Genomic DNA, 27577 nt, shown 5'->3' with positions numbered 1-27577 from the left:
TTATCCTTAGGGTTAGCTCTGGAGAGTACTACGAAAAATAAGTTAACATCCAAAATACAAAGTGGAGTCATGCTGCTGGGTAATTCTTGTAGATAAAAGAATTTGGCCTCCGAACAGTACTGCTGGCATTCTCCTCTCTTCCACAATGAAGTGCAAAAATTCCCTGCAATGAATTTCAGTAGCCTTTGTTTTTGTGGGGTATTTAGTAGCTGAATGCTTAACATTTATGTTGCTTTTGCCATTTGTGGTATTTACTAAGAGTCCCAAAATATTTGCTTAAGATTCAGGCTATCGCTGCTGATAGACCTTTAGTAAATCTTAGCCATATCTATCCAAAACTGACCAAGTTATAAGTCTTTCCTGAAACCAACAAAACTTGTTTTTGGAATATGTTGAGCAGATGTGTCAGTATTTGAGAGCAATTTTGGAAAGTTTCATCTGTGATGGATATTTCCAGTCCCAGGTAGTTCTTCCTCCTCTGTCTCTGGATCCGTTTGAAACTGAAAGCTGGTGTGTGTAAAAGAGAGGTTTCAGAAGTGGAAGCAGTTTATCCCGTCTCTCAGAGATTAAGAAACCTGTTGGGTTAGTTAGCTGATTTTGCTTTGTTTTTAATTTGCCAGCTTGTTTCCTTGTATGGATTCTGGTTTTTGCCTTGTGGGAAACAGACGCTGATCTTTCCTTACCTACCTTTTCTGTGACATTCATGATTGTGGAGATCACGGTTCTATCTCCTGCTCTAAAAATGCAAAACCTACTAGGTTTAATCTCAAGTGCGCTTTACTTCTACGTGGTACAAAATACAGTAGTTCAGTGTGGGAAATGTCCTTAAATAGCTTTTTTTTTTTTGTGGTTGCTGAAAGATAGTTGTGCAGAATTACGCAGGTGCTGGAGACAGATTTGTAAGTATTTCTCAAAACTTTTTGGATAGGTTTATTTTTAGTAAAATATGTCAAAGTCTATATTTAAAATAAAGAATGAGCTTAAATACACTGAAAGTATATTTAAATGTTTGAGTATACATGTACATATAGGCATTAACTATTACTTGAATGTGCACAGCAGGAAGGGTCTAATAAAGCATAGAATAAGGGAGGGTGAATTTGAGGTGAATGCAGTTTTTATGTATATAGGAGTAAACAGTGCGGTGCCAATGATGTTCACAGAATTATCCTTGAGTAATTCCAGTTTCACTTATGGTCGTGTTCTGTATTTTTTCTGTAGCTGCATGACTGCTTCTCTTGTGCCTAATAGAGAGTGCCCATTTAGACCTCTTAATGTGGTTAGAAGTAGCAGATGTAACATAATCTAGTGTTATTTTTTGATGGAGTGCTGTACACCAGAAACTAAAGAAGTTTGTCAGACTTGCTTTCTCAATGGAAATCTCTGGATTTTCCCTTCCATTTATACCTGTAGAAGGAAGAAATACACGGTAGGCAAGACTTTCTTCGGCATGAGCTTCTGCTCGTCAGCAAAGGCAATAAAATTTGAACCTAGTCATACACACTTCAGAGTTTATCACTTTAGCTACAGGCTGTCCCTTACTGGCCAAGAGCTGGACTGTGATGCTCAGCACACGTCTGCTGGTCTGGGGAATCTCTTTGGGGTGCTGGAAACAGCAGACCCTAATTTCTGGATCTCAGGTGGACTTGGGGAAAAACCAAGCATCTTGCTGCTCAAATTCGGGTTGTTCAGCAAACGCGCGTGCCCAGGATGCTCATTGCTTTGGCAAGACTTAAATCAAGGAAGATGTCTGTGGGAAACAAGAGAGCAGCATCTTTCACCTTCTGTCAGATCTGGCCTGAAACTATGTCTGCCTTGAAAACCAAGAGCCTATTTTTTTTCTTAGTAGTGACTTCATGCTGCCAGAAGCACTCTGAAGTACGTTACATCAGGCTCTGCCCTTGCAAAGCTATGCATAATATTTATGTTACAGCATGAGGAATATGTTGGAAATTTGTAATGTGATAAACTTCCTCCCTCTCTTACCCACTGACATATCAAAATCCCCTTCATGCCACGCGCATTTCTGCTTTATACATTTTTAAATAGGGTGGCTGTTAGGTCACTGAATTTCTTTCTCCACATGCAAATCTTCTTTACGTCTTTATGTATTTTTTACAGGAATCTGAGATGAGAGAACGCTAGATTTTGATGATTATTTTGACACCGTTGCTCTCACCTGTATGTTGACAGGTAAGTGTGCTAGACTAATTTTGTAGAGAAATCATTTAAATTGCTTGTGTCAGTGGGCAATGTACAGTTACAGCCCGGGAGGTAAACCATGTCTTTTGCTGGATTCTTCTGAGGTGTATTTCAATAAACAGGTGGTCAAAAATCCTTGAAAAACCTGCTTGATCCCCAACAAGGAAAATGTTTCTCATCCTGCTTTACAGTGTTGGGTGGATTACAAGAATGATTTCAGAGCGGCGGAATTTGCACTTTAACTGTAGCCTGTAGTGAAGACGGTTGGCAGATCTTGTTAACTTTTATCCTCATGCATAACAGCTCTCTTCCTCCTCCTACCGAATATACTTTAAATATGAACTAGCAGATAGACTAATGTTATAGTACTTCTTCTGTTAGACCTGTTAAAACCCCCCTTTTTTTTTTGTGGGAGCAATTTATTAACTAGTTCACTGTAAACTTCAGCTGATGTTAGATATGGATAAATAATTTCTGGGAGTTTGTACTGTAGTGCCATTGTCCTACAATTAGGTGAGAACTGCTGCACTAGTGGATCAGTGTAGAGCCTCTTGTGATACAGAACAAACATTTTCCTTATATTTTTATTTTTTTTTTACTGTATCTGCTGCATTTTCAGTGTTTTCTGTTCAAAAAGGCTTATGGTCTCCACATCTTTTAAATTTTTTTTTTTTTAATTTTAGCTTTTCTATTATCCTTTTAAAACACAATTTAAAAAGTTTTGGTAGTACTCTGGAGACAACTTACAACTTTTTATGCCAAACAGTTTCTTAAACTAGAATTATTCTATTTGCTTCCAATCTAGTAGTTACAAAATAAATAGGAACTTTAAACTCAGAAATCAGAAAGCTAGAACAAAATGGACAGTGATTTAAAATTAAGTTTCCTTTGGTAAAGCGTGTTACTTCTGTATGATCTGAAAACTAAAAAACCCATTTACTCTGTGATAAGGGAAAGGAAAGGTGCCTTTTCTTGCATTGGCTGCTGCAGGTGTCTATGTCAATGCACATTATGAACACAGGTCAAAGATAAGATGGTGAGTCCTAACAGTGTCTTTGGATGAGCACTGGAAGGAGAGTGAAAATACAAGAATTATGTAAAATGTGTGAAAGGGAATGCCGTAAAGTGTGTGGTGACACAAAGTAGTACAATTTGGAGCAGTGCTCTGTAGAAATGGAAAAAGGAGACAAAGATTAAAAAAGAAGAAAAAAAATTAAAAAAAGATGTGTACCTGAAAGACCAGTACGAATACAAATTTCTAGTTTATCGGGCATTTACCAATTGACTGTTTGCCTCTGCGGAAGTGCCACTGTCAAAGATAAATACTTATGCCAATCAGAAGAGAAAGGTAATTGTATACAAACAGGTGTGCAAATTTGGATTTTAAGTATTGTATTTGCCAGTGTGTTGAGTCAATCTGAATAATTATGTTTTGTCGGCTGAAATGTGTGAGTGAGTTTGCAGTTGCGGTTAGGAGCTTTTCAAGAGTCAAGCTGGCCTTTAGTCTATGGAATGACCAAAGTCATCCATCAGAGCCCATGCTCTCGGTCCTGATAAGGGATATATATTTATTTGAAATGGATACAGAAGTGGTTTGTGAAAGGAAATATATGAAATAATTCTAAGAACAGGAAAATAAACCTAAATTGCTCAATTTTTACATTATTTGCTCAGTGCTACTGAACTGTTTATGGGAAACAGAAAGACCTCGTCAGTGTATGGCTGAACTTCCTTTCAAATAAGTCTGAAGCATAAGGAACAACAGTTACTCATAGCTAGCTTTGATAATGTATAAGCATTGAAATATAGTTTGAAATATAGATGTGATTGTGTAAGACCTTTGCTTACCTTTTCAGTCTTGGTAGTTACTTTTTTTTTTTTAATGTCGTTCTTTCCCATTTACATTCCTAGCAGTTGCAGTCACGGCAGATGTGAAAAGCAGACATTCATGACTGAGCACGCAGTACCGTTTCATAGCGAGCGCCAGCAGTGACAGTGATGTTTGATATAGGCTGTAAACACTCCTCTGCACTTTACATGCTTGGAGTAGTTAGTGAAATGGAACTTTCAACCTCATTCTGTGGTTTTCTTAAAAATATTATTATAGGCCTTTGTTGCACATATGGCTTTTTTGTTTTGTTTTGCCTTTTCATACCTATATATACATTCAACAGCCTTTATCACAATATAGAAAATATTATAATTATATATACATAGAATCTTAGAATGGTTTGGGCTGGAAGAGACCTTAAAGACCATCTAGTTCCAACCCCCTGCCATGGGCAGGGACACGTCCCACTAGACCAGGTTGCTCAAAGCCCCATCCAGCCTGGTCTTGAACACTTCGCTATATATATTTGCTTCTTTCTAATATAGCAAAACGTTATTTTATATGTAGTCTTTCTGACTTGCTATGATCTAATGAGTCTTCCTCTGGCTAGAAGATGGGGGATCCAGCCCTGCCTGCCTGGAGCTGGGCAGCCAAGTCAGCAGCCTGGGTGCTGCTGCAAGAGGAGGTGGTCTGTGGACCATCCCACCTTGCCCAATCCTCCTACCAAGGAGGTGGTGGTGCAGCTCTGGTGCCCAGTGTGCCTCGTGTTCTTGCATGGCAAGAAAAGGCAAGCTATAATGGTAGGAAATCCAGCAGACAGGCATCCTGATAGCTGCAAGTTCACAGTGGGAGAGAGCAGCTCCTGTTGGGTGAAAAGTTAGGAGACAACCCAAAATCTTGTACAAAAACCTTGGGAGGAACTGGTGACTGTGACCTAAGGAAGAGACAGAAGTTGTCAAAATTATGAAGTAAAAACGAAGGCGTAAAAGAAAATAAAACTCTAAAATGCTTCGAGTATTTCTGCCCACGAAACGGGCAGAAATGCTCACTCTCCATGTGTGACTGAAAGACCATGTGCAGAAGAGGAGTTTGGATTTATTAAGCCCAAAAAACCCTCAAAAACTCCAAGAACCAACTGTGAGGTAGACTAGATAAAAGCCGTGGGAGAACGTGAAGCAGACATAAAACCTAATGGCAAATCTCTTTTTAATGGTTCTTTCCTTTAAAAGTGTGAATTGAACAAAATCTATTTCTAGTTTTGTATTACCGCTGAAAAGGAGGGCTTTTCTCTCTCTGTCTCTGCCTCCTTCGTTCCTGCAAGTGGCAAAGCAGAGAGTGGGTTCAGTAAATCTCATTAATGGGTATGTCCTGAAGGATTTGTTTCACATGATGGGCTTAATTATCTCCTTCCCTGCACAGCTGCATTACACGGTAAGCAGAGCTGCCGAGATGTTGCTCTTCTCTTACAATGAGGTGCAGGGATAGGTAGCTCTGACAGCATCAACAGCAGCGTTAGGAAACGAGCTTTGCATAGAAATTGTTTAGATTAGCAACACACGTGGAAGTATTTGAGTAGCAAAATAGAATGAAGTTGAGCAAAGCGAAGGGGATGTCTTGTAGGGTCACTCCAGTCCCCAGTTTTATAGAGAACGACGAGTCCTTTCAAGCACGGTGTCGCTGCTCTTCATTCCTCATGGAACACAGTCCCGTGTGGGTGGCCATCACCAAGGTTTCTGACTCAAATCCCATATCAGCAGCTGCTTGATACCTCTGGAGTATTTAGTAAGAACTTTTACTAAATATTTTCTAATGGCAGAAACTGATTGTAATATGTCTTGAGTTCAAGAGATGCAGTTTTTTATTACGAATATTCTATATCATGATTCAATCAAGATTATTTTTTTTATAGTGCTTTTATATTCAGCTTGCATATCCTGATTAGACTGTGATAATTTCCATGACTGGAATCTCCGAAGTATGCTGTCATAAAATTATAGATGTTAATGAATTCACTTAATCAGGTCTTACAGGAGTACAATCAACGTGAAATCTAGTCAGTTAGAAATAAATCAGTTTAAAATATTTCTGCTTCTCCAGCAGCCTCGTTTTAGGACTTACGTTACCTGCCACTGAATTAGACACCTACATCAACAGGTAGAAATTACACTTTGTAAAGAAATCACTGTAAGTCATATAAACAAATCCAGAACTTTTGGTGATGCTGACATGCACCTGAATCTCTGTTGTAAACTATAGATTGGACTATTCATAGATAAAACTATGGATTCAGTCAATGATAACTTAAAATGTGATGTCCCCTTGAAAAGCACAAGAAAGGAAGATATTATTGATGGTTGCTTTAACAGCCAGAATTCATTTGTGTAGTTGGAAAAACTTTATACGTATCAGTATATTTTGCGGTGTGTGAGTATGTGAGACCATATTGATTGCAAAATGTGTGTTTCCTTATACTCTAACTTCCAAGAAGTTTTGGCGTTACAGAACTAAGTTGTAGGTTAATCTTTTGGTTTTATCTTAACCCTTACAGTTCTATTTAAAGACAAAATACAGGTACAAGTGCTGCATTTTGCTGTCGGCCTCAGTAAGACCAAGCTGTCCATGCGCCCAGCGTGGGTGCCATTTTTCTTTATGAACTTAGGCTTTGCCCTTCTTCGTAGGGTCAAGTTTTTTGTGATGGTTTGGTCACGGCTTTGTTACATGCATCCGTATGAGGGCAAAATGACCTTTTCTCTGTTTCTGACCTGGAGGAGGCAATGCATTGTGCTTTCCTCAAGTTTGTGGGTGGCACCAAACTCGGGGAACGGAGCTGCCATCCCTCGGGACCAAGGCAGGCTGGAGAAATGGGCTGACAGGAGCCATGTAAAGTTCAGCAAGGACAAATACTAAGTCCCGCACCTGGGAAGGCAGAGGCCCCGCAGCAGTGTTGGTGCGGACTGTCTGGCAGGGCAGCTGCTCAGAGGAGAGGGACTGGGGTGTCCGGTTGGGCAGCGAGCTGGGCATGAACCAGCTGTGTGCCTGGCAGCAACAGCAGCTAACAGCAACCTGGGCTGTCCTGCAAGCTGCACAGCCACCGGATTGAGAAAAGTGATTCCCTCCCCACAGTACAGGAAAGATGTTGACAAAGTGGAGCAGGTTCTGCGGAGGGCCACCGAGAAGGTGGAGGCTGGAGTACTTGTCCTGCAAGGAGAGGCTGAGGGACAGGGGCTTGCTGAGCCTGGAGAAGAGATGGCTTCGGGGAGCGTCAGCCATCCCAGACCTACAGGAGGACACTGAGACGACAGAGCCAGACTCTGTGCAGCCGCGCGTGGCAGAAGGATGACAGATAACAGTCATAAGTTGAAACAAGAGAAGTTCAGACTGGGTATGAGGAAAATCTTTTTCCCATGAGGGCAGTCGGGCGGAGGTTGCTCAGAGAGATTGTGTAACCTCTGCCCTTGGAGGTTTTCAAGACAGACCTGGATAAAGGCATGAGCAGCCCAAGCAGATCTCATCGCTGGAGCTGCTCTGAGCAGGAGGTTGAACTAAAGACCTCCGGAAACTTTTCGGACCCAAATGACTTGATAATTCTCTGACTCTGAGGCACAACAAAGAATCCACGTCACTGTGTTCATGGAAGCTGGTATTTGTCTTGGTTCTTGATTGAGAGAGGGATGCTTCAGAAAAGCAGTAGAGCAGTGCTGTTGGTACTCTAAACTCTGTCTCTAAATTGAAAGTACTGTAAGCAGTTATCCCAGGGTGATTTAGCATGCTATTTATTTTTAATATTAAATTCCAAACTACAGCTGGCATTTAAGCAATGAAAGCTTGAAGAGTTTGTTGTGAATCTTTCTGTATTTTTAAACATCAGTATTCCTTATATTTTTTGTTTCCCTGTTTTTGCATAATAGTCATAAACAAGTATCTCATTCTGTTTTCTTCTTGCCTAAGAAGTGACATTTTATTTCTCGAGCTGTTTACTGAAGGTAATAATTAAGTGTCAGTAGTCAGTGAGGAAAAACTGGTTCTTTTCATCAGTTTTATTGTGTCTTGATTGCCCAAATTTTGGCTAGATATAATTTGGTAAAAATGAATTTCTTATCTTTACAATGAGTTGAATCAAAATCTCAAAGGTCAAGAGAATAATTTATTTCTCAGTTCTTCTACAGAATCACTGTGCTGCCTGGGTCATCTTGGCAGATCACTTAGCCTTTTTGAGCCTGCAGATATTTTTCCCCAGTCTGCCGTCACCATCATTGTTCACGTACACAATCCCAAAGAACGTCCTTAATTGTGCCATGAGCGCAGCCTTGCTTGCACAGGCTGGAGTATAAGTTAAAGCCCAAGATATGCTTTCCTTGGCTTGGAAAAGAAGCAGGCAAGGTGCAGATAAGATCAGCAGAGTTCCTTTTTCAAAATTTCCTCTGGAAATAATCAGGTAAGTTTTTTTCTGCAATTAGGATAAGAGAAGCCCGGAGACCATCTGTCACTGGGAAGCAGGGATATTTGCTGCAGACATACACAGATGGGCGCAGAGATAGCGAGGACACGGCACGTGGCTTTACTTACGCTGGAGTTTGGCTAAACCAAGGGCTGGTCACCTGTCCTAGTTCTACAACGTGTGCATCCTTTTTGGGTCACCATTTGTTTGTTGCTTCCCTCTTGATTAAGAAAAGAAATTAAGTATGTAAAGGCCAGGTAGGTCCTTCTGCCTTTCTTCCCTCCTCTCTACACAAGTTGGTTTAGTTGTTCTAGCTGAGGCCAGGGCTTGTTCCTGCTCAGCTAGTCAGTAATTAAGGTAGCAACTGAACTAGATGTTTATTCGCCTAATATATTGCCTCGTGTGTTGCCAATATACTTACTGATGCTGGTGAAAAATAATGGTCACAACTTGACTTATGTATGTACAATTGCTCCTGATCTGAGATTTCTGGACCCTCATGTTAGTAATTCAAGTGAAACCTGACTACAAATGAAGCTGAGCAATGAAACTGGTGTCTGCATTTCACGGCTTGCAAACTGCTCTAGTTAAGCAGATCTATACAGAGAAAAAGGATGTCTGTATTTCAAAACTTGATTTCTTTGGGCTTTGGAATAAAACTCCCGCATTTTGGTGTCCTCCCTAGAGCACTGCACTGGAGTGGCGTAACTTGGAAATTTCCAACTACAGAGCCCTTTGGCGGGGGGACTGCCCTGGATTTGCAGACCTGGAGAGTCTGAGCTTGGTCCCCCCAAATCCCACCTTGCAGGCTACTGGAGACATTGGGTACCCAGTGTCCTCTACAGACTTCAAGGGGTGTTTCCCACTGAGTTGAAAGAAAAATTATTTTTTTGAAACTAAACAAAGAAAAAACCCAACACACACAACAAGAAAGGGTAATCGATTTTTTTTTTTCAACCAGTTCAGACAAAGATAATTCATAGTTTTATAAGAAAAATAGAGCATCTGTTCGAAGCTTTGCTTTTTTTAACTGACATATTATTTCTTTGATTAAAATAATGCAAACAAGGAGGCTACTTTTGGCAACACAGCAAGTAAATTAAAATAATGCAGTAGCCCCCATCAGGATCGCATCTGAAGAAAATTCAGGTTGAACTTATTGGCAAACTCTAAATGCTAACCCGTGTGAAAGCAGATTCCCTCTTCTCCTTAATCTGCTCTCAGGACCTGATCTAATCTATGTGACAAGACAACAACAGTGCTTATCTGTTAACATTTAATTATGTTTGTATTTGAATTATCACAAAAATGTTTTCCTTACGGATAAAGAGGAAACAGGTTGATAAGCATAAAACGCAAATTAATAAGCAACTAAGCTGCTTTGTGGAACAGGGAGATGAACCTGAGGTAAATATGTTCAACAAGCTTTGAAATTTTTTCAAATTCCTGTTGTAAATCTTTTTAAATTCTCTTATGTCCTTTCCCTTCCAATGTATTATAATCTTTTTGATATTTACGTAGTCGAGCGCAAGCAGAGGCTGGAAACAGAAAGGCTAGAAGATAAAATTGCTTGCTCTACATGCTTCTGTTTTGTAAGGAAGATTTCTGGGGAAACCAAAATGAGCATTATAGCCATCTTTTATAAGGAGATAATGACTTTTTAAAATTGAAGTCGTGTGATACTTCCACATGACTCAGAAAATAATTCACAGCTAGTTACTCACGCAGTATCGTTCTCGTTTTAGATAACTGAAGGGGATTTTTTTGTTTTCTTGCTGAGGTTTGAAATCTCCAGTTACTAGATGCAACTATGCTTCATGACAGTAAATATTTATAAGTTGTACTTTGGACTGGGGACAGAGTCAGTGTCACAGCTGAATCCGTACGTATTTTCCTGATTTGATAACTGAAAAGCTGTCATATTACAAAGAAATGCCTTAATGGATCCAGAACCGGATGAACTTTTCAATGTTGCGTGTTGGCTTTTCATAACTTGTCCTGGCTGTTGTTTTCCTCATGAATACAACATGCTGGGGTCAAGTCTGGTGGGAGCTGTTCCTAGAGTGATTTACATACATGATTGATTCCCCGTGCAAGATAAGAAATAGCTTTAAAAGGATCTTGGACCGTTACTTTATGTATTTTTGCTCCTAGCAAGATCAACAAATAAAGGTTATATGACAGATCCAACCCTACTTGCTTAGAAAGAGGTATTTATTTGAATTTAGGAGTCCAAGAAGACACATCTCAGATTTGGGATGCTGATGAACTTCTGTACCTGGGATTATATGCTTGGTTCATTTTCTTTAAAAGTTTTGTTGTATTTCATCATATTTGAATTAGTTATTGAGTTGCTACTTACTTAGCTTCTGTTGCTTAACATCTGTTTAAAGTGTTTTAGAATTCTGGATAATTATGTTCTGAACGGATGAATTTTCAAATTCAAAGTTGTTTTTCCAAGTAAGTGTACGCAATTGCTGTGGGATCCAGTCTCTTATTTAACACTTCAAAGATTTTGTCCTTGGTAAATTATAGTATCCGTTGCAAGCAGTATTTAAAGAATGACTTATGAGTACTCTTGTTTGTTAGTCTGTCTATCAGAAGATGGAAGTTCTACTAAATGTACAAAACTAGAGGCCAAATTAAAAACAACTATAGAAACGAACAGAGCCTGGGGCTCGCGGGGCTGGCCGTAATTCCGTGTCTGGAAGAATGACCTTTAAATAAAGGTCAGATGGAATTGCACTGGAAACCTCGCAGGTGCGTAAAAGACGGCACTTAAGATATTATATTGCCAGTGGGAGTTGGCCTTTACTGTAAACTTCGCTGTGGTTAACATTTATAAATACTTGCCGTGTTTCCCCTAGTAATATGTTTGAATCTTTTTATTTTTCTTAAGATTTTAACCATTTTAACCAACCTGACTGTGCCATTCTGTGCTACATCTTTACACCTTGTTCTTTCTTCTAGCATGTTGTTTTCTCATGTTGAACTCCAAATGTTTTTCTGTTTTCTCATGTTGAATTTACACTTTAAATGTTTTTAAGCTTTTTCTACGTCTGCTTCTCTAGTGTCTTCTGGCCTTGCTCGTTCAGTACAATGAGTCGCTTGTCTCCTGTCTTCTTTGTATTTGTCCTTCCCCAAAATCTCTCTTTGCATCTGTCTGATTGAACTTCATCCTTTCCGCGAAAATACCGTGACCGGCTGAATAGTTTAAAAGGAAAATAAATACTAAGTAGAACAGACGGAGGACAGAGGAGAATTTTAGCATCCAAAGCAGCTTGGAAACCAAAGAAACTTTCAGAAAACCACCCTGTGTTTGCAGGAATAGGTCGCGTGTGTAGATTTTGTATGTGCACAGGAGCGCTCATGGTGAAGTACATCTGTTTAAAAAAAAAAAAAAATTACATTCTTACAGTCTGATCTTAAGACCCACTTTAATCATATGATGTTGGTATTTAAGACTCTAAATACCAGAAGTTAATGGGGCTTAGCCTCTTCTTGGCAAGTCTGTGCTGTGCAAATATACATGACCAAGGGATAACAAGCTGCCTCAGAAATATGGAGCAGGTTTAACAATTACTTCACTCAATATTCTTCTTTTTCTTCCTTAAAAAAAAAAAAGGGAAAACAGTGTCACTCTTAAGCCCTTTTGCAAAACAGTTTGTCACCTGTGCAGGTCACCTATCAAAAAAATTAAGGACTGCATAAATCTGCCCTCAAACAGGGCAGTAAGAAAAATCTTCTGGTGGTGCTGGTGAGAACAACTGGATATGACCATAGATTTTTTCAATACTGATTTCAAATCAATATTTAAGTTTTGAAATAAGAGATGCCACGCTGAGAAACAACAGCTTTAGAGAAAAGTAAAGGAGTTTTGCTTGGCATTCTGGTACGTTAATATGTATGCCTTAGCACACATCTTCTAAAATATTTATTTGAGTGTTTCAGTTATTTAACAGAGAGATCAAAAATGCATTACCAGACAGTGTAACCAAAGTGAATTTAAGTGAAGGACTGGTGTATAGGGAATAAAACCATAATTATGGGGATTGTGAACAGCAAAATATGGTATGATTAAATTTGTTTAGGTAATTACCGTGGAGGGGGATTTTTTCAAATAAAGTGCAAGTGTTTTGGTTTTCTAGCATTTTCTTCCACAGAATGCAAATGCTTTAGAGAAGACTCAAGAATCAGTTGCTCCATTTTACAGAGGAAGATCAAGGGAACTGCAGGATAACAGATACACTTTCTTAGGGCCTTCATACATGTCATCGTTCTTTATTTTTCAGTTTCCAAACCTGTGTCTATACTCTTAAACAAAATTGGGCCAGGAGGTGTTCCCTGGCCCTGACACCATGTGGCATGAAGTGGACCTTGCTGACCCTCGGATACCTTCTGAGCTCCTGAGCCCCAAGAAAGTATTTATTTTTTTTTTGTGATTTAGCCTTTCTAAGTCGGTGTCTGCAATAGCACGTGGGCTGCTTTGCAGGGAGTCGTTTCAGCAGCATGAAAGCCTGCAGAGATTGGAGAGCCCCGAGCCTCGTGGCACCTCATCATGGGCATTGCCTGGCACTGACCAAGGGAGCACACGTGGGGACATGCCAAGGGAACAGTGCTCCGTTTTGCTGCCTGGCAGCTCTTTTTTCCTAGCAGAATAAAGGTAACATTGGAGTCTGTGCCGGCCCTTTTGCAGAGGGCCCCCAGGACTGGAGCCTGACCAGCACAGCTTCATCTGGTGTCCCATCAACACCAAAGCTGCCTCCTCGGCTGGTGGGTCTGGGAGAACAGGGGGAGCTCCAAGTGCCTCGTCTCAGCGAGATGTGGCCGTGGGCTGGGCTAGCACTCCTTGTGCACATTCTGTTTTAATTCTTGTAGATGTATTCTTTTAGGTTCTGCATTTACCTGGGATGAATTTTGTATCAGTGAGTTTCAGTAAGCAGTCCTGTTTGGAGTTATGGTATTTGGGTACTAATAATCGAGAGATTTTCATCGGAGTTAATCAGATGTCTGTATTTATGTAGATTTCTTTCCTGTCACTTAGGCAGTGATGTCTCAGATTCGCTTTACCCTGGCAAGCATTAATACTGCCTTTGGAAAAAGTGGTTCTGCCCTTTTCATGCCCTGGCTGTTTGCTTCTGGCCCTCTGCCATCTTCCCCCTGCTGCTTATGCAAACATTTGCATAGTGATCCAGTTCAGAGACGTGACGGATGCTGAAACTAACCTCCCAAACCAAAAAAAGCTGGTGTTTAAGCTGGGTCGATGCTTTGTTCTGCTTCACTGTTCGTGTTAGTGCAGAGATTAAAGCAGGCTGGGGGCAGGAGTGAAGTGGGCTGGGGAGCAGGGGAGGGTGGGATCTCTTTTTCGGGATGCAGTGGCGGTTATTGCCAGCTTTAAGGTAAGAGTGGAAAGTGGAAATGGAACTCATCAAATTGCAAATTGCCTGTTGGACTTGGTCTTCAGTTCAGATTTTCTTCCACGTGACCTTTCATCTCCGGAGAGGTGTGAAATGCATGGCGCGTTGGGATTGTACCCCCCATCTTCAGTTCTGTCTGAAATGCATTTTTGTTTTAATATTATTATAATTAGAAAAGACGATGCTTGATCTTTTCCAGCATTTTAATTTAGTAACTTGGCGAGCTGGTTCTTGAGCTGATATATATAATCCCGAATAAAGCCGCAGAATCCAAGTGTTAGGAGCTCTGGCAGGTTTCACACAGATGGAAATCCCTTTCGTGAATAGTTTCTCTTCAGAGTTAATGATTAAATACCTCTTTCTAGCAGTTGCTGTTACTCTAACAGCAAACTTTTCTCACAGTCTGGTTAATGGCATTACTCAACCCCTGACAATGCTGCCTCTGTGTCTGGGATATTCCCACAGGTACATTTTTAACTCATCTGACAATAGCAGTGCAGAGGGCTTCTCCCTGCAGGCAACAGGGCTGTTATTGTGCAGATGAATGTTTATATAAAAATAGATTGTTCTTATCATGACTAGAAGCCGGTGACCCTTGAATTTGAAACCTTGCTCTGAGATCTAGCCTCACTGGCCTTGTCCAAGACATTTGATGCATCTGCCCCAGCTGTATTTTAGAGAGAGGAGAACTAATAACTGTTGTGATGAGTCCGAATGGCCACTCGTGTGACACATGGTAACAAATCCAAAATCCCCAAAACAGGCTGGGGAAGGAAGGTTTGCATCCTTTAATGTCCTTTATTGGTTTCCCTACCAAAAGTTAGCCTTGGTCTTAGGGGTGCATTTTTTTCTGTCTCGCCATATGGCCAGAATCCTGGGGGGAACCTTTGCCGCAGCTGCAGCGTCATTTTGCTCCCACTGGAGAAGCTCTTGCCGTAGCGATAACCGGAGACGTGCTGCAGAGGAGTGGGATCTCTCTGCACATCCCTGTTTGCTTTGGGTGGTTGTCAGAGATACAGTGACCATTGGGTTTGCTCTGGGCAAACTGGACAGACACACCTGCACTCCCCATGTTTGCAGCTGCTGGTGTGGGATATGGTAGGGAGGGGACTTTATATGGGACAGATCTTTTGAAATAGGTTTCTGTGTGTGTAGGGAGTGGAGCGATAGGATGAGGGGTAACAGTTTTAAACTGGAAGAGGGGAGATTTGGATGAGATCTGAGGGAGAAATTGTTTGCTGTGAGGGTGGTGAGCCCCTGGCCCAGGGTGCCCAGAGAAGCTGTGGCTGCCCCATCCCTGGAGGGGTTCAAGGCCAGGTTGGACGGGGCTTGGAGCAACCTGGGCTGGTGGGAGGTGTCCCTGCCCAGGGCAGGGGGGTGGAACTGGGTGGGCTTTAAGGTCCCTTCTAACCTGAACCATTCTATGATCTTATGTTCCATATTTACCAATGTGAAACTAGAACATAGCCGTAATTAAGTTGAAGATTCTAAAACATGATTTTTGTAGTGGGGAGGTGCGTTGTATGTCATATAATACATCCATGTTTAATGAAGACACCCTGGCCTGCATCTGTCCATATCAATATTTTAAATCCTTTAGTAAATATCAAGTTTATAATACTTAACATAGTTAAAAATAAATCTAAACATATATATTTAATAAATTCTTTTCATATGATGTTTAACAACCATAAGGCTCCAAAAAATGGATCGGTCTGTGGCTGCTCTTGCTTTTTTCCCTGCTGTGCCAGTTTGCGCTCACTGGAGCACACTGTTCAGATAGAGAGCGAGTGAGCTCTGGGAATTGAATTTCTTGCCTTTTGATAATCTGTGCACTGTGGTAATTCCAGTCTTTCATAATGTGCTCTTAGTCTTTTCTTTTTTTTTTTAAAAAAAAAAAAAAAAAGAAAAAGGCAGTTAGACGGTCATGCTACTTGCCCATGTTTTTTTATTTTATTTTAATTTATTCCTAGGCTGTTTTCAACTCCCCTTGATGGTTGGGTGGTAACAAATAGCAGGATAAGAAATTCCTGCAGATTTTGTGAAAGTTGCTGGCTGCATAGAGACAAAAAACCCCATATCTAAGAATAGCACCTGTGAGGGGAAGGCAGCAACCTGAGCTCAGCTTATTTCATCTGACCTGTCGGCCTGAGAAACGTAACCCAGCAATAGCCATAGAGGCAGAGTAAACATCCCGGTGCTCCTGCAAAGCTAAAGGGCAAGATGCTGAGAGAAAAAGTACAGTAATAAGGGTAAGCATATAGCCATCCTTTTATCTTTCATCTTCCAGCTGTCGTACACCCTTCCTGTGTCAGAAGTGGTGTTTAAGCAGCTGGAGCTCATGTTGGCTTTGTTCAGCCGGCGGTTAGGGGATGTGCAGGGGCAGGGAGGGAGAATCATAGAATCACAGAATGGTTCGGGTTGGAAGGGTCCTTAAAGATCATCTAGTTCCAACCCCCCTGCCCTGGGCAGGGACACCTCCCACCAGACCAGGCTGCTCAAAGCCTCATCCAGCCTGGCCTTGGACACCTCCAGGGATGGGGCATCCACAACCTCCCTGGGCAACCTGTTCAGTGTCTCACCACCCTTACAGTAAAGAATTTCTTCCTGATATCCAATCTAAATCTACCCTCCATCAGTTTGAAACGTTACCCCTCGTCCTGTCATTACACTTCCTGATCGAGAGTCCCTCCCCATCCTTCCTGTAGACCCCCTTTAGGTACTGGAAGGCTGCTATAAGGTCCCCTCAGAGTCTTCTCTTCTCCAGGCTGAACACCCCCAACTCTCTCAGCCTGTCCTCACAGCAGAGGGGCTCCAGCCCTCTGATCATCTTCATGGCCCTCCGCTGGACCCGTTCCAACAGGTCCATGTCCTTCTTGTGTTGAGGACTCCAGAGCTGGACACAGTACTCCAGGTGGGGTCTCACCAGAGCGGAGCAGAGGGGCAGAATCACCTCCCTCGCCCCGCTGGCCACGCTGCGGGGGATGCAGCCCGGGGTGCAGTTGGCTTTCTGGGATGCCTGGGGCTGGGACACGTTGGGAGCTCAAGGTATGGGGGTCAAAAATAAGGACAGAGGACGTGAGGTGGAGCAAAGACTGTTGTGGTGGTAGTTTTGATAGTGAGTTTACTTCCAAGATCTTTGGAAACTTGTTTTCATTCATGTGTTTTGCTCTATACCAAAAGCAGCCACTGATGTATCACATTGCCATAACATACAATCAGCTTAAGCATAGGAAGCCAAGATCTGTTGTGTTTTTATAAAATGAAAGAAGCCATCCCAGACAATCGTATCAGCCACACCAAATCTATATTTTAGCTCTGCAACATCCTTTTGAACCAATGAATTGCTAACTGGGAATTAGGGATCTGGGATGCTATGTTTTCTTCTGCTGTGCAAGCCTAGGTAAACCAGGCTGTATTTTTCCTGAGATAATAGTTTTGGTTGTGGAAAAGTCTTTGGAATATCACTAGGATGAAACTAAAACAGTTCCTAAAAGATAACAGCTTCCCTGTGGGAGCTATGATAGCAAGCATCTCTGGTTAACGAACGGTGGTGTCTTCCATTTCCACGCAACTTGAGCCAAACAGCGAAATTGCCCGATGGTGTCTGTAGCTTTAGGGAGATGTGCTTGACCTCTGCTCCCTGGCAGCGTCTGCCCTACACTGGGACCTCTACAGATCTAGTTTCTCCAGTGGTTAGAGTGTCTGGTTTAAAAAAGGCCTTTAAATGATCTCCATGGCGCTGGTGGGGCATCGCTTCTGTTCCTTTTGCCACTGTAGATACAGTCTTTCATTATCCTTTCCATGGTTACTTATGCATTTTTATTTTCTATTCCAGAAAATTAGGTGACTTGTACCTTGTTGATGCATCTCCAAGGAGTTCTTTGTCCCACTATTTATTAAACTTAAGTGCTTGATACCTGGGAGTTGATTCTTCAGCTAGTAATTTCCCTTTGCTATTCCATCATGAGGTATTTCTGGGTAGTTTTTGCATGAAAATCCGCTTGCCAAAACTGTAGGAAGTTTTTTTTCCCCCAATTCAACTCTTTATTTGTATATTGTATAATTGCAGTTTACTGCTGTCTGTCAGAGGAGTTTAATCCATCACCCTGGAATATTTTGCACTCTCAAATGGCTTTAGGGAGACACAAACCGTGTGATGATCTTATCACTGGCCTATACCTCTTACGCTCTTAATACTGTGTATCGACCTACTGTATTTTGGCTTCGTGTGATTTAGCGTTGGTAGATAAATAAGGAAGCCATTGAAATATTTATGCTTGTTATTGACTTTAAGGTGCTTTGGAGAGCAGCATTAATCTACAGTTCAGTGAAGCAGTAAGAAAATGAAATACTCCCTCAAGAGTTTTCTTTTGTAAATAGAGCCTTGCATTAAGCTGCTGTGAACCGGCATGCGTTCCGATTTTTGAATGCACTGTTTTTGTCTTCATTAGTAATTATAGCTGAGGGTAATAACGCTGGAATTGTCCTTCATCAGAAATAACAATAAGGCTTGATGATGTGGCTATGTGATGTGCTTTGGAAATGCTTGCCCTTGACCTCAGGCTTTGGGCCTGCCTCGCTGCTGCCTGTCCCCGGGTGTGAGCTCTGCCTCCGACATATGGTCACCTTAAAATGCTAAATGAGAGCGGTAGCCTTTTATGCCCGCTCTATAATCATTGCCGTGTAAGTGACCGGATGGCGAAGAGGAATGTGTAATCTGGTTGTGATATTTAGTTGGCTCAAACTACATCATGAAACACAGTGGTAAAAAATGTTCCCTTAGTCCCTGCTGTTGTTTGACTGTATTTACTTTGGGGGATCTGACTATGAGACCATTATAAAAACCATATATTTGGATATCTCAGAACAGTCACCTGGTACGTAAGTGACTGTGGCCAAGTGAGTTCACCCTTCTGTGTTTTATTTTTGCTTTAACGTCGTCTTTTAATAGGGGCTGATAGTGGAATTGTTTGTTTGTTTTTCTTTTAATTGATTTTTTTTTTTTTTTAATTAAAAAGCAGAGAAGTTGCCTTGGGAGGTTTCTTATGGAATATATGAAAAATAACGTTTAAATTTTTCTGGCCTCTGAAAACTGAAAAAGTGCATGGTTACCAAACATTGCAAAGTTTATGGCGGTATTTTCAATTTTTTCCAGTACACATATTTCCCCATTTTTCAATAGAATAATAATTTTCATTTCCCAGAGAAACTTTTAGTTTGTGGGACAAAAAAAAGTCTTTTGCTGCTGTAGTGGGAAAAACCCAGAAGGAAAATGTTCTGCTGTTCCTACTGTGAGACCTCTGAATACAAATGTCCTTACGTTGGAATAAGCATTACTTTCATTTTAGCCTAATTTATACCACAGATTAAAAATCTTTCTAAAAATCTATATTTGAATACGTATAATAGCCAGATTTTGGTAGTGTTGATATTAAAGGATGTTGTATGAGCCACAAAGCAGCATCTGCATCTGTCTGGCTCCCTGTAGTATTTCATTTTTTTGGTTGATTCCGCTCTTTCAAAATACTGTCTTTTATTGAAGCTTTACCTGTAGAGTTTCTCGATGTGCAGGATGATATTACTTTAGCACCCGTTTTTCCTGAAATGTCTTTTTGCACTGAGGGAAGTCGGCTTCAAGGCCAGATCTAGTTCTAAGTACAGTTTACAAGAGTGCTATTTAGCGGAGAACCTTGTAATTATGCTGGGTTTTTCTGGATCCTTTGGGAGGTTGGGTGTGCCTGGGAAGAAAGGTCATCTCCCCTTTTATTACTTTTTTTCCTTCTCTTGTCCTTCTTCCTCTTCTGTAGTAAATTGGTAGCCAGATGTATTTCCATTATACTCTGCGTACCCACATAAATTACAGGAGGAAATACAAGCAGTATAAAACATACAACTTCATTGTTAAATGCATGTTACTTCCAAGAAAACAAAACTTGTAGCTGATTCATTTGTAAGACTTTAACTGTAACCTGTCTTTTTTTGTTGTTGTTGTTTCTGCTGTGTTTTGGCAGGATAAAAATCTTGAACATGCCTCGTAGCCCAACATCAAGTGAAGATGAAATGGCACAAAGCTTTTCCGACTATTCTGTTGAATCTGAATCAGACAGCTCCAAAGAAGAAACCATTTATGACACAATTAGAGCAACCGCAGAAAAGCCAAGCAGCAGAATGGAAGACAGTCAGAGCAACACGTTAGTGATCCGAATTATAATACCCGATCTGCAGCAAACGGTAAGGGGTATTGCGTTACGATTTAAAAAAAAAAATAAAATTAAATTATTAGCTTTGCCGCCTTCAATCTGCAGTACATCTGTTCTATTTTATGATAATTTTTTGACAAATTCCAGGCAAAACTTATGTCCTGTTTTCTTCTAGCGTCTAAATTTTTTCCCCAATGGTATGTCTGACTGATTGGCACTGACTAAATGCCAATGGTATGTCTGACTAAAGGCACCGTCCCGTCCAAGAGGGTGCGTTTAGTATGTTAACTTGATGAAAGCTCTGATCATAAAGCACCAACCTGTCTGATCTGCATTCAGAGGCGTTTTGGCACAAGAAAGAGAATTAGGCATCTAAAATCTCATCAGAAGATGAGGGTTGAACCCCAAAATCACATTATCTCCACAAAAGACACATACATATGTAACCTCATTCTCTTCTTTACTTTCTCTTTTCCTGATACAGTTTGTGATTGATGCTAGAGTGGGGTCTAGCAGGAGGTCATCAAATTCTCTCTCTTTACCATATTAGTTGCCTTTCTCTCTCATCCTCCCGCGAAAAGATATCCTTGTTAGATAGCTGGTGGGTTTTAGAGCATAAAAACCAGGAAAGAGAAGCACAAATAAATCTTTCATTCCTCCTTTGCTGCTATGCCTTTACTTACATGGTGGTGTTTCTCAGACTTCCACCCAGAGAAGTCAACACACTCCGTTTGGAGAAAGAATAAAACATGACATCATACTGTTCCACAGTTTTCACAATGACATGAAATGGCTATTTTATTCTCTTCCACCTCCTCACCACTTGTACTGGGAACGTATCACAGAGAGTAAAATGAACCTTTTCTGATTTTTCTAGAGGAGTCGTTTGCAAGCTAACTTGTGGACTTACGGCTATATCTCACATCCCTAAATCTGTTGGATGAAAATAAATCTTTTGTTGAAAAGCCTCTAATCTCTCGCGTCTTACAGAGAGAATTGAACGGACATTTGTTAAAAAATGCCTGATTAACTGAGTAAATGAGGAAAAAAAAAGTTTGTTTTTTTTTTAAATTAAAAAAATATCTTGGCTGTTCCTTACGTATTAGAAATCTACAGTCCAAATTCCTTGCTCTTTCTCAGAAGGACCTACGAAGTTGTGTTTCTTTTATGGTTGAATGTGTAACATTCAATGTCTGCAGTGTTACAGGCATCAAGTAGGAAAAGTTTGCTGTTGTAACTGTGTAAGTACAAGAATCCCTGTCCTCCACAAGTGCTATGACAGGAATGACAATCTTATCCCGGAGAAGGTCTTGGGAGTTACTTACTGATTCTCTGTAGAATCACTGCCTGTCCAAGTTTGTGATTAATTGTCTAAATTACCCTGGGCCTTCTTGAATGCTATTGTCGGGTTTTTCAATTGATGGTAGGCATCAGACTTTTTTCATTTCAATGATGATTATAAAAACACATTCTTTTTATGGATGTGTGCTACATACATCACTCTGTGCTGACATATAAGATCTACTTCATACTGTGCTGCCACTGAAGATCTATCTCAGATGAAATTATTCCTTTCTTTTTAATTAAGTTCATTTTCAGAATGATAGAGATGGCCTGTCTACAGGCTGACAGGGAAGAGCTGTTCTGACAGTGTGGCCTCAGGTGTGGTTGTAGATCTCTCTTCTTAAAGCCCAGTCTACACACAGTGCTGCAGAAACTCAGAGAAATCTGTGTTGGAGTTGGGAGCATTATCTCTTAAATTCTTGTACTTAAAAAAAAATCTTTTAAATGAGGATCTCTGCTGAAATTACAGTACCATTTGTTTATATGGTGTGAGATTAACCTCTATGAAGAAGAAGTGGTGTGGGACCCGAGCTGGAGAGGAGGGTCTTCAGAGGGCAGAGCAGGACTGAGGCTGCTGTGGGCCACACACGGGATTTTTATTAAATCCTGGCTGAAGCAGCCATCACCTTGGGTCTTTCATTTCAGTGTTGATTAAAATACTGAAATGCACAGTGGTACATCTTAAATTTTAAAGGATTTTGCCAGTAGTGAAGTCCCCTGTCAAGGCAAGCTCTGACTGGCCATGGTTAGGGTTTTATTGATGATCCTACCATCATCATCTTTGACTCTGTTCAGTGCTCAATGAATACATCCAGTAAAATGGAAAGATTAGCTTTACTTGCTAGGTTTACTCTGCTGTTAAAAACAGAGGGATGTTAGCCTCCTGAAGCCCTCTTATTTCATGACTTTTTTTTTTTTTTAGACCAATAATAAGACATTTACTGACACTATTGAAACAATTGTTTTTTTAAAATTCATTTTGTGCAGGAAATGAAATAAATGGAAAAGTATTTTTGGTTTTGTGTTTCTTTTGTTCATTTATATTGCTTTACTTTTTGCACTTTCTTTCCTTTTCAATAAACTCTTAATGAAAAGTAACTCAATGGTTTTAACCAGTTCTATAGCAGATGATCTATTTCTGATTTAATTTATCAGCCCACAAGCTCTAGTACAGAAAAGTGAAATCTGGGTTTAGGTTTGCAAACAGGAAGACTGATAAGCTATCAGTAGCATAGCAAAGATTGTAAATGTAAATGCTAAATGTAGCATAGCAAAGATTGGAGAAGATATATTTCATGAGCTGTGTTATAGCTACAAGGCAAATCCAACATACACCCCGTTTGCTGTATAATTATAATTAATTTAACATAAGAGGTGTTTAAAATTAGTCTGTTTAATCAAAGGAGCATGAAATGACATCACTTAGTTTTACATTTTTAATCTTTATTGCTTTTTAGAAAGTATGATCAAGAATATATTTGTTTAAAAGAAGGCAAGTTTAGGGTTTTAGATAAAACTCAACCCACTGGGAAGCTTTAAACCCCAAGCTAAACTCACTAGGAATAAAAGTTTGCTCATCTGCAGTGACTGGTGTAAATCACCTTTATTTCATTGCACGTATGAGATAAGCAGCAGGCATCTTAAGTAGGATGTGCTGCTACAGAAAACTTTATTAATTGTCAGCCATTGCAGAAAATCTCTCTTGTTGCCCTTTTATTCTCATTTGAGAATGTAAAGATAATGTAAACCTTGACAAGTTCATACAAAGCTCTTATGAAGACTTACTTTTCAGTTCTTATATAAATTCTTTTTTGTCTCCTTTTCAGTTCAGGTGATAATCATAGAATCACAGAATGGTTTGGGTTGGAAGGAACCTTAACTAACTCATCCAGTTCCACCCCCCTGCCCTGGGCAGGGACACCTCCCACTAGACCAGGTTGCTCCAAGCCCCGTCCAACCTGGCCTTGAACCCCTCCAGGGATGGGGCAGCCACAGCTTCTCTGGGCAGCCTGGGCCAGGGGCTCACCACCCTCACAGGAAAGAATTTCTTCCTCAGATCTCATGTACATCTCCCCTCTTCCAGTTTAAAACTATTCCCCCTCGTCCCATTGCTCCCCTCCCTGATCCAGAGTCCCTCCCCAGCTTTCCTGGAGCCCCTTGAGGGACTGGAAGGGGCTGGAAGGTCTCCGCGGAGCCTTCTCTTCTCCAGGCTGAACCCCCCCAGCTCTCTCAGCCTGTCCTCCCAGCAGAGGGGCTCCAGCCCTCCCAGCATCTCCGGGGCCTCCCCTGGACCCGACGTATTGAAACAATGCTTTGTAGAAAGAGTAATTTCTTATTGCTTTTGTGCGTCATCTGTATTCAAGTGTCATCCTTAGCACAGGAGTGTGGAGAGTATTTAACTGAGTGACGGAAAGATTAAAATGAGCTCAGTAAAAATATTGAAGGAACGGAGAGCATAGAAAACCCTCTGTATTCACAAATGTGTCTATAGGAGAGTGGGTAGAAAAGCCATATTATCTGGCATTTAATTTCCTGATTTAATGAGCCAGGAGGCTCAGCTTTAATAGATTCTTTATGGAGGCAGGACACAAGTGTAATCTCTTTTGACCAGAAGCTGATTCGCAGTGCATCCAGCCCAGAGGGCTCTGGCTTGACGATGACCCCTACTACTTGCTATTGAGATGGAAATGGCAGTACCTGACTGGTTCCTCCTCTCTTTGCAATAGTGGTGCAGGGTTTTGTGGCAGCTTGGGCAATATTCAATTGTGTTTGCCCTTAATGTGAGGATGCTTCATCTCTGGGGCAGCAAAGGTCAGTGTCATGTTGTCAGTGGCACCGCTTGATGACAGATCTGCGTCTTTCCTCCTTGGTAAGCAAAGTTGCAGCAGTCAACAGCCCCCAGCAGTTTGATGCCCAAGGTGGCTCCCTACCTTGTGCCTAAAGGTGTCGAACGTCTTTTTGGACACAGAAAACTGTGTGAACTGACGTGTTTGCTCTTTCCTCTGTGATGCCTGGCATAACTGACCTCTTCCTGGACCTTTTTGGTTTGAATCCAGGGTAAGTCTTCTTGTATCCCTTTCCTTTCTCAGCCCATGGAAGAACATGTCACAAGTGATTCTGCCTATGACTGGAAGGAGTCTGGTTCTTCTCCAGTAGCTGTTGTCAAGAAAATCTCCTTTGCGTGATATTCTGACAGTGATGTCCAACCTTTTGTGCTTAGTATCGCTCTTTTTCCCAGACTTGAAGAACAGATCTGTCAGCCAGATTTAAGAAATGTTTAAGGAACTCCTTGTTTTAAGGAATGTTTTCATTATTTTATTATCAACGCACGGTGGTTGTTGAGCTCTTTTGTTTTATCCTCTAGTTATGCGCTCCCTCTGGGTTAGGTTTAAAATCAAAATGCTCAGATTTGTATGTTTTATTAAATTCTGATGCTGAGATGGGATTGGGTCTGCTGAAGACTTCTTTGAAATGCTTTCCGCCCATCTGTTCTGCTGCTCTGCTTCAGCAAGGAGCATTTACTGACTCTTCCCGCACCTGGTTTTTTCTATATTGGACTTTCCATGCAAAATGTTGTTTGGTGGCAGTTTGGGAAAGCAACAGCTTAAGTTGTAGCTACTTTTTAGTTTTCTGCTTCTAAATTGCTTTTTATACTTTTGTATCTTTTTTAACTTTTTCTAGTATTTATTGACCTTTAGGATTAAGAATCTTTTAGTGCTTTTCTTTCTTAAAACACTTGTTTAGGTCGTGCAATTTTTATCTTACAAAGGTAGGAACCCAGTTGTCACAACTGCAGCTTGAGTCACATCTTTTGCTTAAATTGTCTCCATTTTCACTTGTTTCCAGTCTGTACTGACATCCTCTGCCTCAGATCTATTCCAGGTTTTCCTTTGCAACTGCTCACGAGTATTCTTCTCTATCCCATTCGGTGACTGATTCTTCATTGCTGCTTTCTGTTTATAGTTGATCTTCTTTCTTTTTGTCTTCAGTTTGACAACGGAAACATTGTGGGTGCTGCTGTTCTTATGCCCTTGATCTGGACAGGGGAGCTGACTTGCTCGTGTCGATGTGGCCAGACTGGTTTTTTTGACCTTTCATCTCATGAATTCTGTGTTTTCTGAATGCATTCTGATGAAGGAAAGCAGTGCCTCCAAGAATTAAGGTGAACAGCGAGCACAAATCAAAATGAGCGACTTGCTCTGTTTTTTTCATGATACCCGACTTTCATTTGCATTTTCTACTTTTTGGTAGTCACATGTCTAATATCGCCGTCTTCTACTGAAAGGAATAACTTGTATTTTGATATTCTGACAATCACATTTTGGAGGCAGCTGTACAAACCGTTTGTCATGGTTCCTCTGTTGTAGCGCAGTTCTCTGTGACTGACAGCTTCGTGAGTCTGATGAAAAAGATGTGTTGGATGATAGATTTTGAACAGATAAACGTTATTCCTCAGAGATTCTGTATCATGAACATTATTCCCCTTGAATTAATATCTTCCCTTTATCTGGAGTGGGTGAGCTATATTCTCCCCTTGCTTCTAGTTAGTGGCTTTCACCAGTGTGCAGGAATGCATGATTACAATTGACCACGTCTCTCATGATGCAAAGAGCTTTAATATCAAAACCACGGGTCTTCTATTTCAGCAACCGATGTTGACGTGCTGTCTTGCTGCTAGACTTGGATTTTGAGTGGCCTAGTGTCGCTTTGACAGTGGTGGTTTTGAGCCACTCGGGCCTTCTGTTTTGGTTCTTATTTGAAAGAACTGTTGCAGTTTTTATAGTGTATGTAGCTAGCCTTCAAGACAAACTATCGCATTTTATCTGGTCTTGGGATGCAACAAAAAGGGCAGAAAGAAGAGATCCCACATCTGTTAATGCAAAATATCTTTATGTTTCATATGCGTTTCTGTAGTTCTTTGCCACTAAAGTATCCCTATTTTTTTATTTTTATTTTTTTTATTTCACTGAAGATTAGATAAAGTTGTCCAGCTTTTTTGACTCAACTACTGTCTCATTTCCTTGTGGTCACCGGACCATGTGCATCTAATGAATTCTTACTTATTTCCTAATTAAAGCAGTCTGTGTGTAGATTCTGCTGTGATTCAGCGGATGTTTCCAAGTGTGGCAGTAGGTGATGACTCATCTACATGACAGAGATGATGACTGTGGTGGTCTCTGTCCTGGGAGGGCTGCTGAGGGACAGAGAAGTGGTCCAGGGGAGGCATTCTGGGGCAGGCTGATCTAAAACACACCCTATGCAGCATTTGAGTGGTCCTTCTTATCCCCTTGTTCAGCAGCTGCCTCTGAGAGAGTGGGAACAGCCTCCATCTCTATCCTGCCTGGCTTCATGGGAAGCATAAATACACTTTTCTCACTAGTTTCACTTTCCCGAGTCTGAGAAATTTTGGTAGGAAACAGTTGTTCATTTATTGGTTTGCTTTCTACATCATTGATCTTACTTAATTCACGAGAAATTACTAATGGGATCAACATTTATTAAAGTAAGCATGTTTTTGTTTCTTGTGAATCACTAGAAAAGCAAGGGCTGTGAATAAATTAGGTTTTGAAATTACTAGTTTCAAAGTGTTTCCGTATTTATTCTGCCATTGAGGACTCTATAAAATATTGTAGCTAGTGTGGTAGAAATATAATAGTGCTATAGTTACTGGATAACTCATTTTAAAACAAGCCTTTGAGCTACAGCACAAAAGGAATCCCTCACTGCCGTTTCAGTCCAGTGAAGGTGCTTAAACTATTATGTCCCGTCCTCGTGCGTTATATGAACGTGCCAATGACAGGCCTATGGACAGCAAACTGGCCAATTTCAGAAGATAAATATCGTGTGTTTCTGCAACGTGTATAAACACCGTAGAAAGCTTTATTTTCCATAGGAATATATTCTGAAGAAATTGGAAATTATTTGTAATTTTGCCAATGTAGCAAATCTTTGACAGTTAGAAACACACACGGTTATCTGCAATATTTGCGTGCAATCAAGGACATATAGAACTCAAGAATAAACCAAACAAAATTAAATATGCCGAATTCTCAAGGTGCATTAAAATAAACAGATTTAGTTGAACTGTGATCAGAAGTTAGTGTTTTGTATTGTTAAAATCAAAGCAGTGTCATAAAAGTCC

The 27577-nt window shown here is 40.7% G+C and overlaps 1 protein-coding gene across 2 annotated transcripts in view; it reads left to right on the top strand.

Moving 5' to 3' along the window:
- SHANK2 (SH3 and multiple ankyrin repeat domains 2) overlaps window positions 1-27577 on the top strand; it is a 377060-nt gene that overhangs the window by 35319 nt on the left and 314164 nt on the right. For both annotated transcript variants that reach the window (XM_074586402.1, XM_074586403.1), the window contains 2 exons: window positions 2122-2193; window positions 19903-20122. In XM_074586402.1, the coding sequence (XP_074442503.1) occupies window positions 19919-20122 (204 nt within the window). In that variant the 5' untranslated portion in view covers window positions 2122-2193; window positions 19903-19918. The remainder of the gene's footprint in view (window positions 1-2121; window positions 2194-19902; window positions 20123-27577) is intronic.

The sequence above is a fragment of the Larus michahellis genome, chromosome 4 (genome assembly GCF_964199755.1).
Source record: "Larus michahellis chromosome 4, bLarMic1.1, whole genome shotgun sequence".
In the NCBI taxonomy this organism is placed as follows: Eukaryota; Metazoa; Chordata; class Aves; order Charadriiformes; family Laridae; genus Larus; species Larus michahellis.
The sequence above is the reverse complement of the archived record's forward strand: the minus strand, read 5'-3'. Positions and strand labels throughout refer to the sequence as shown.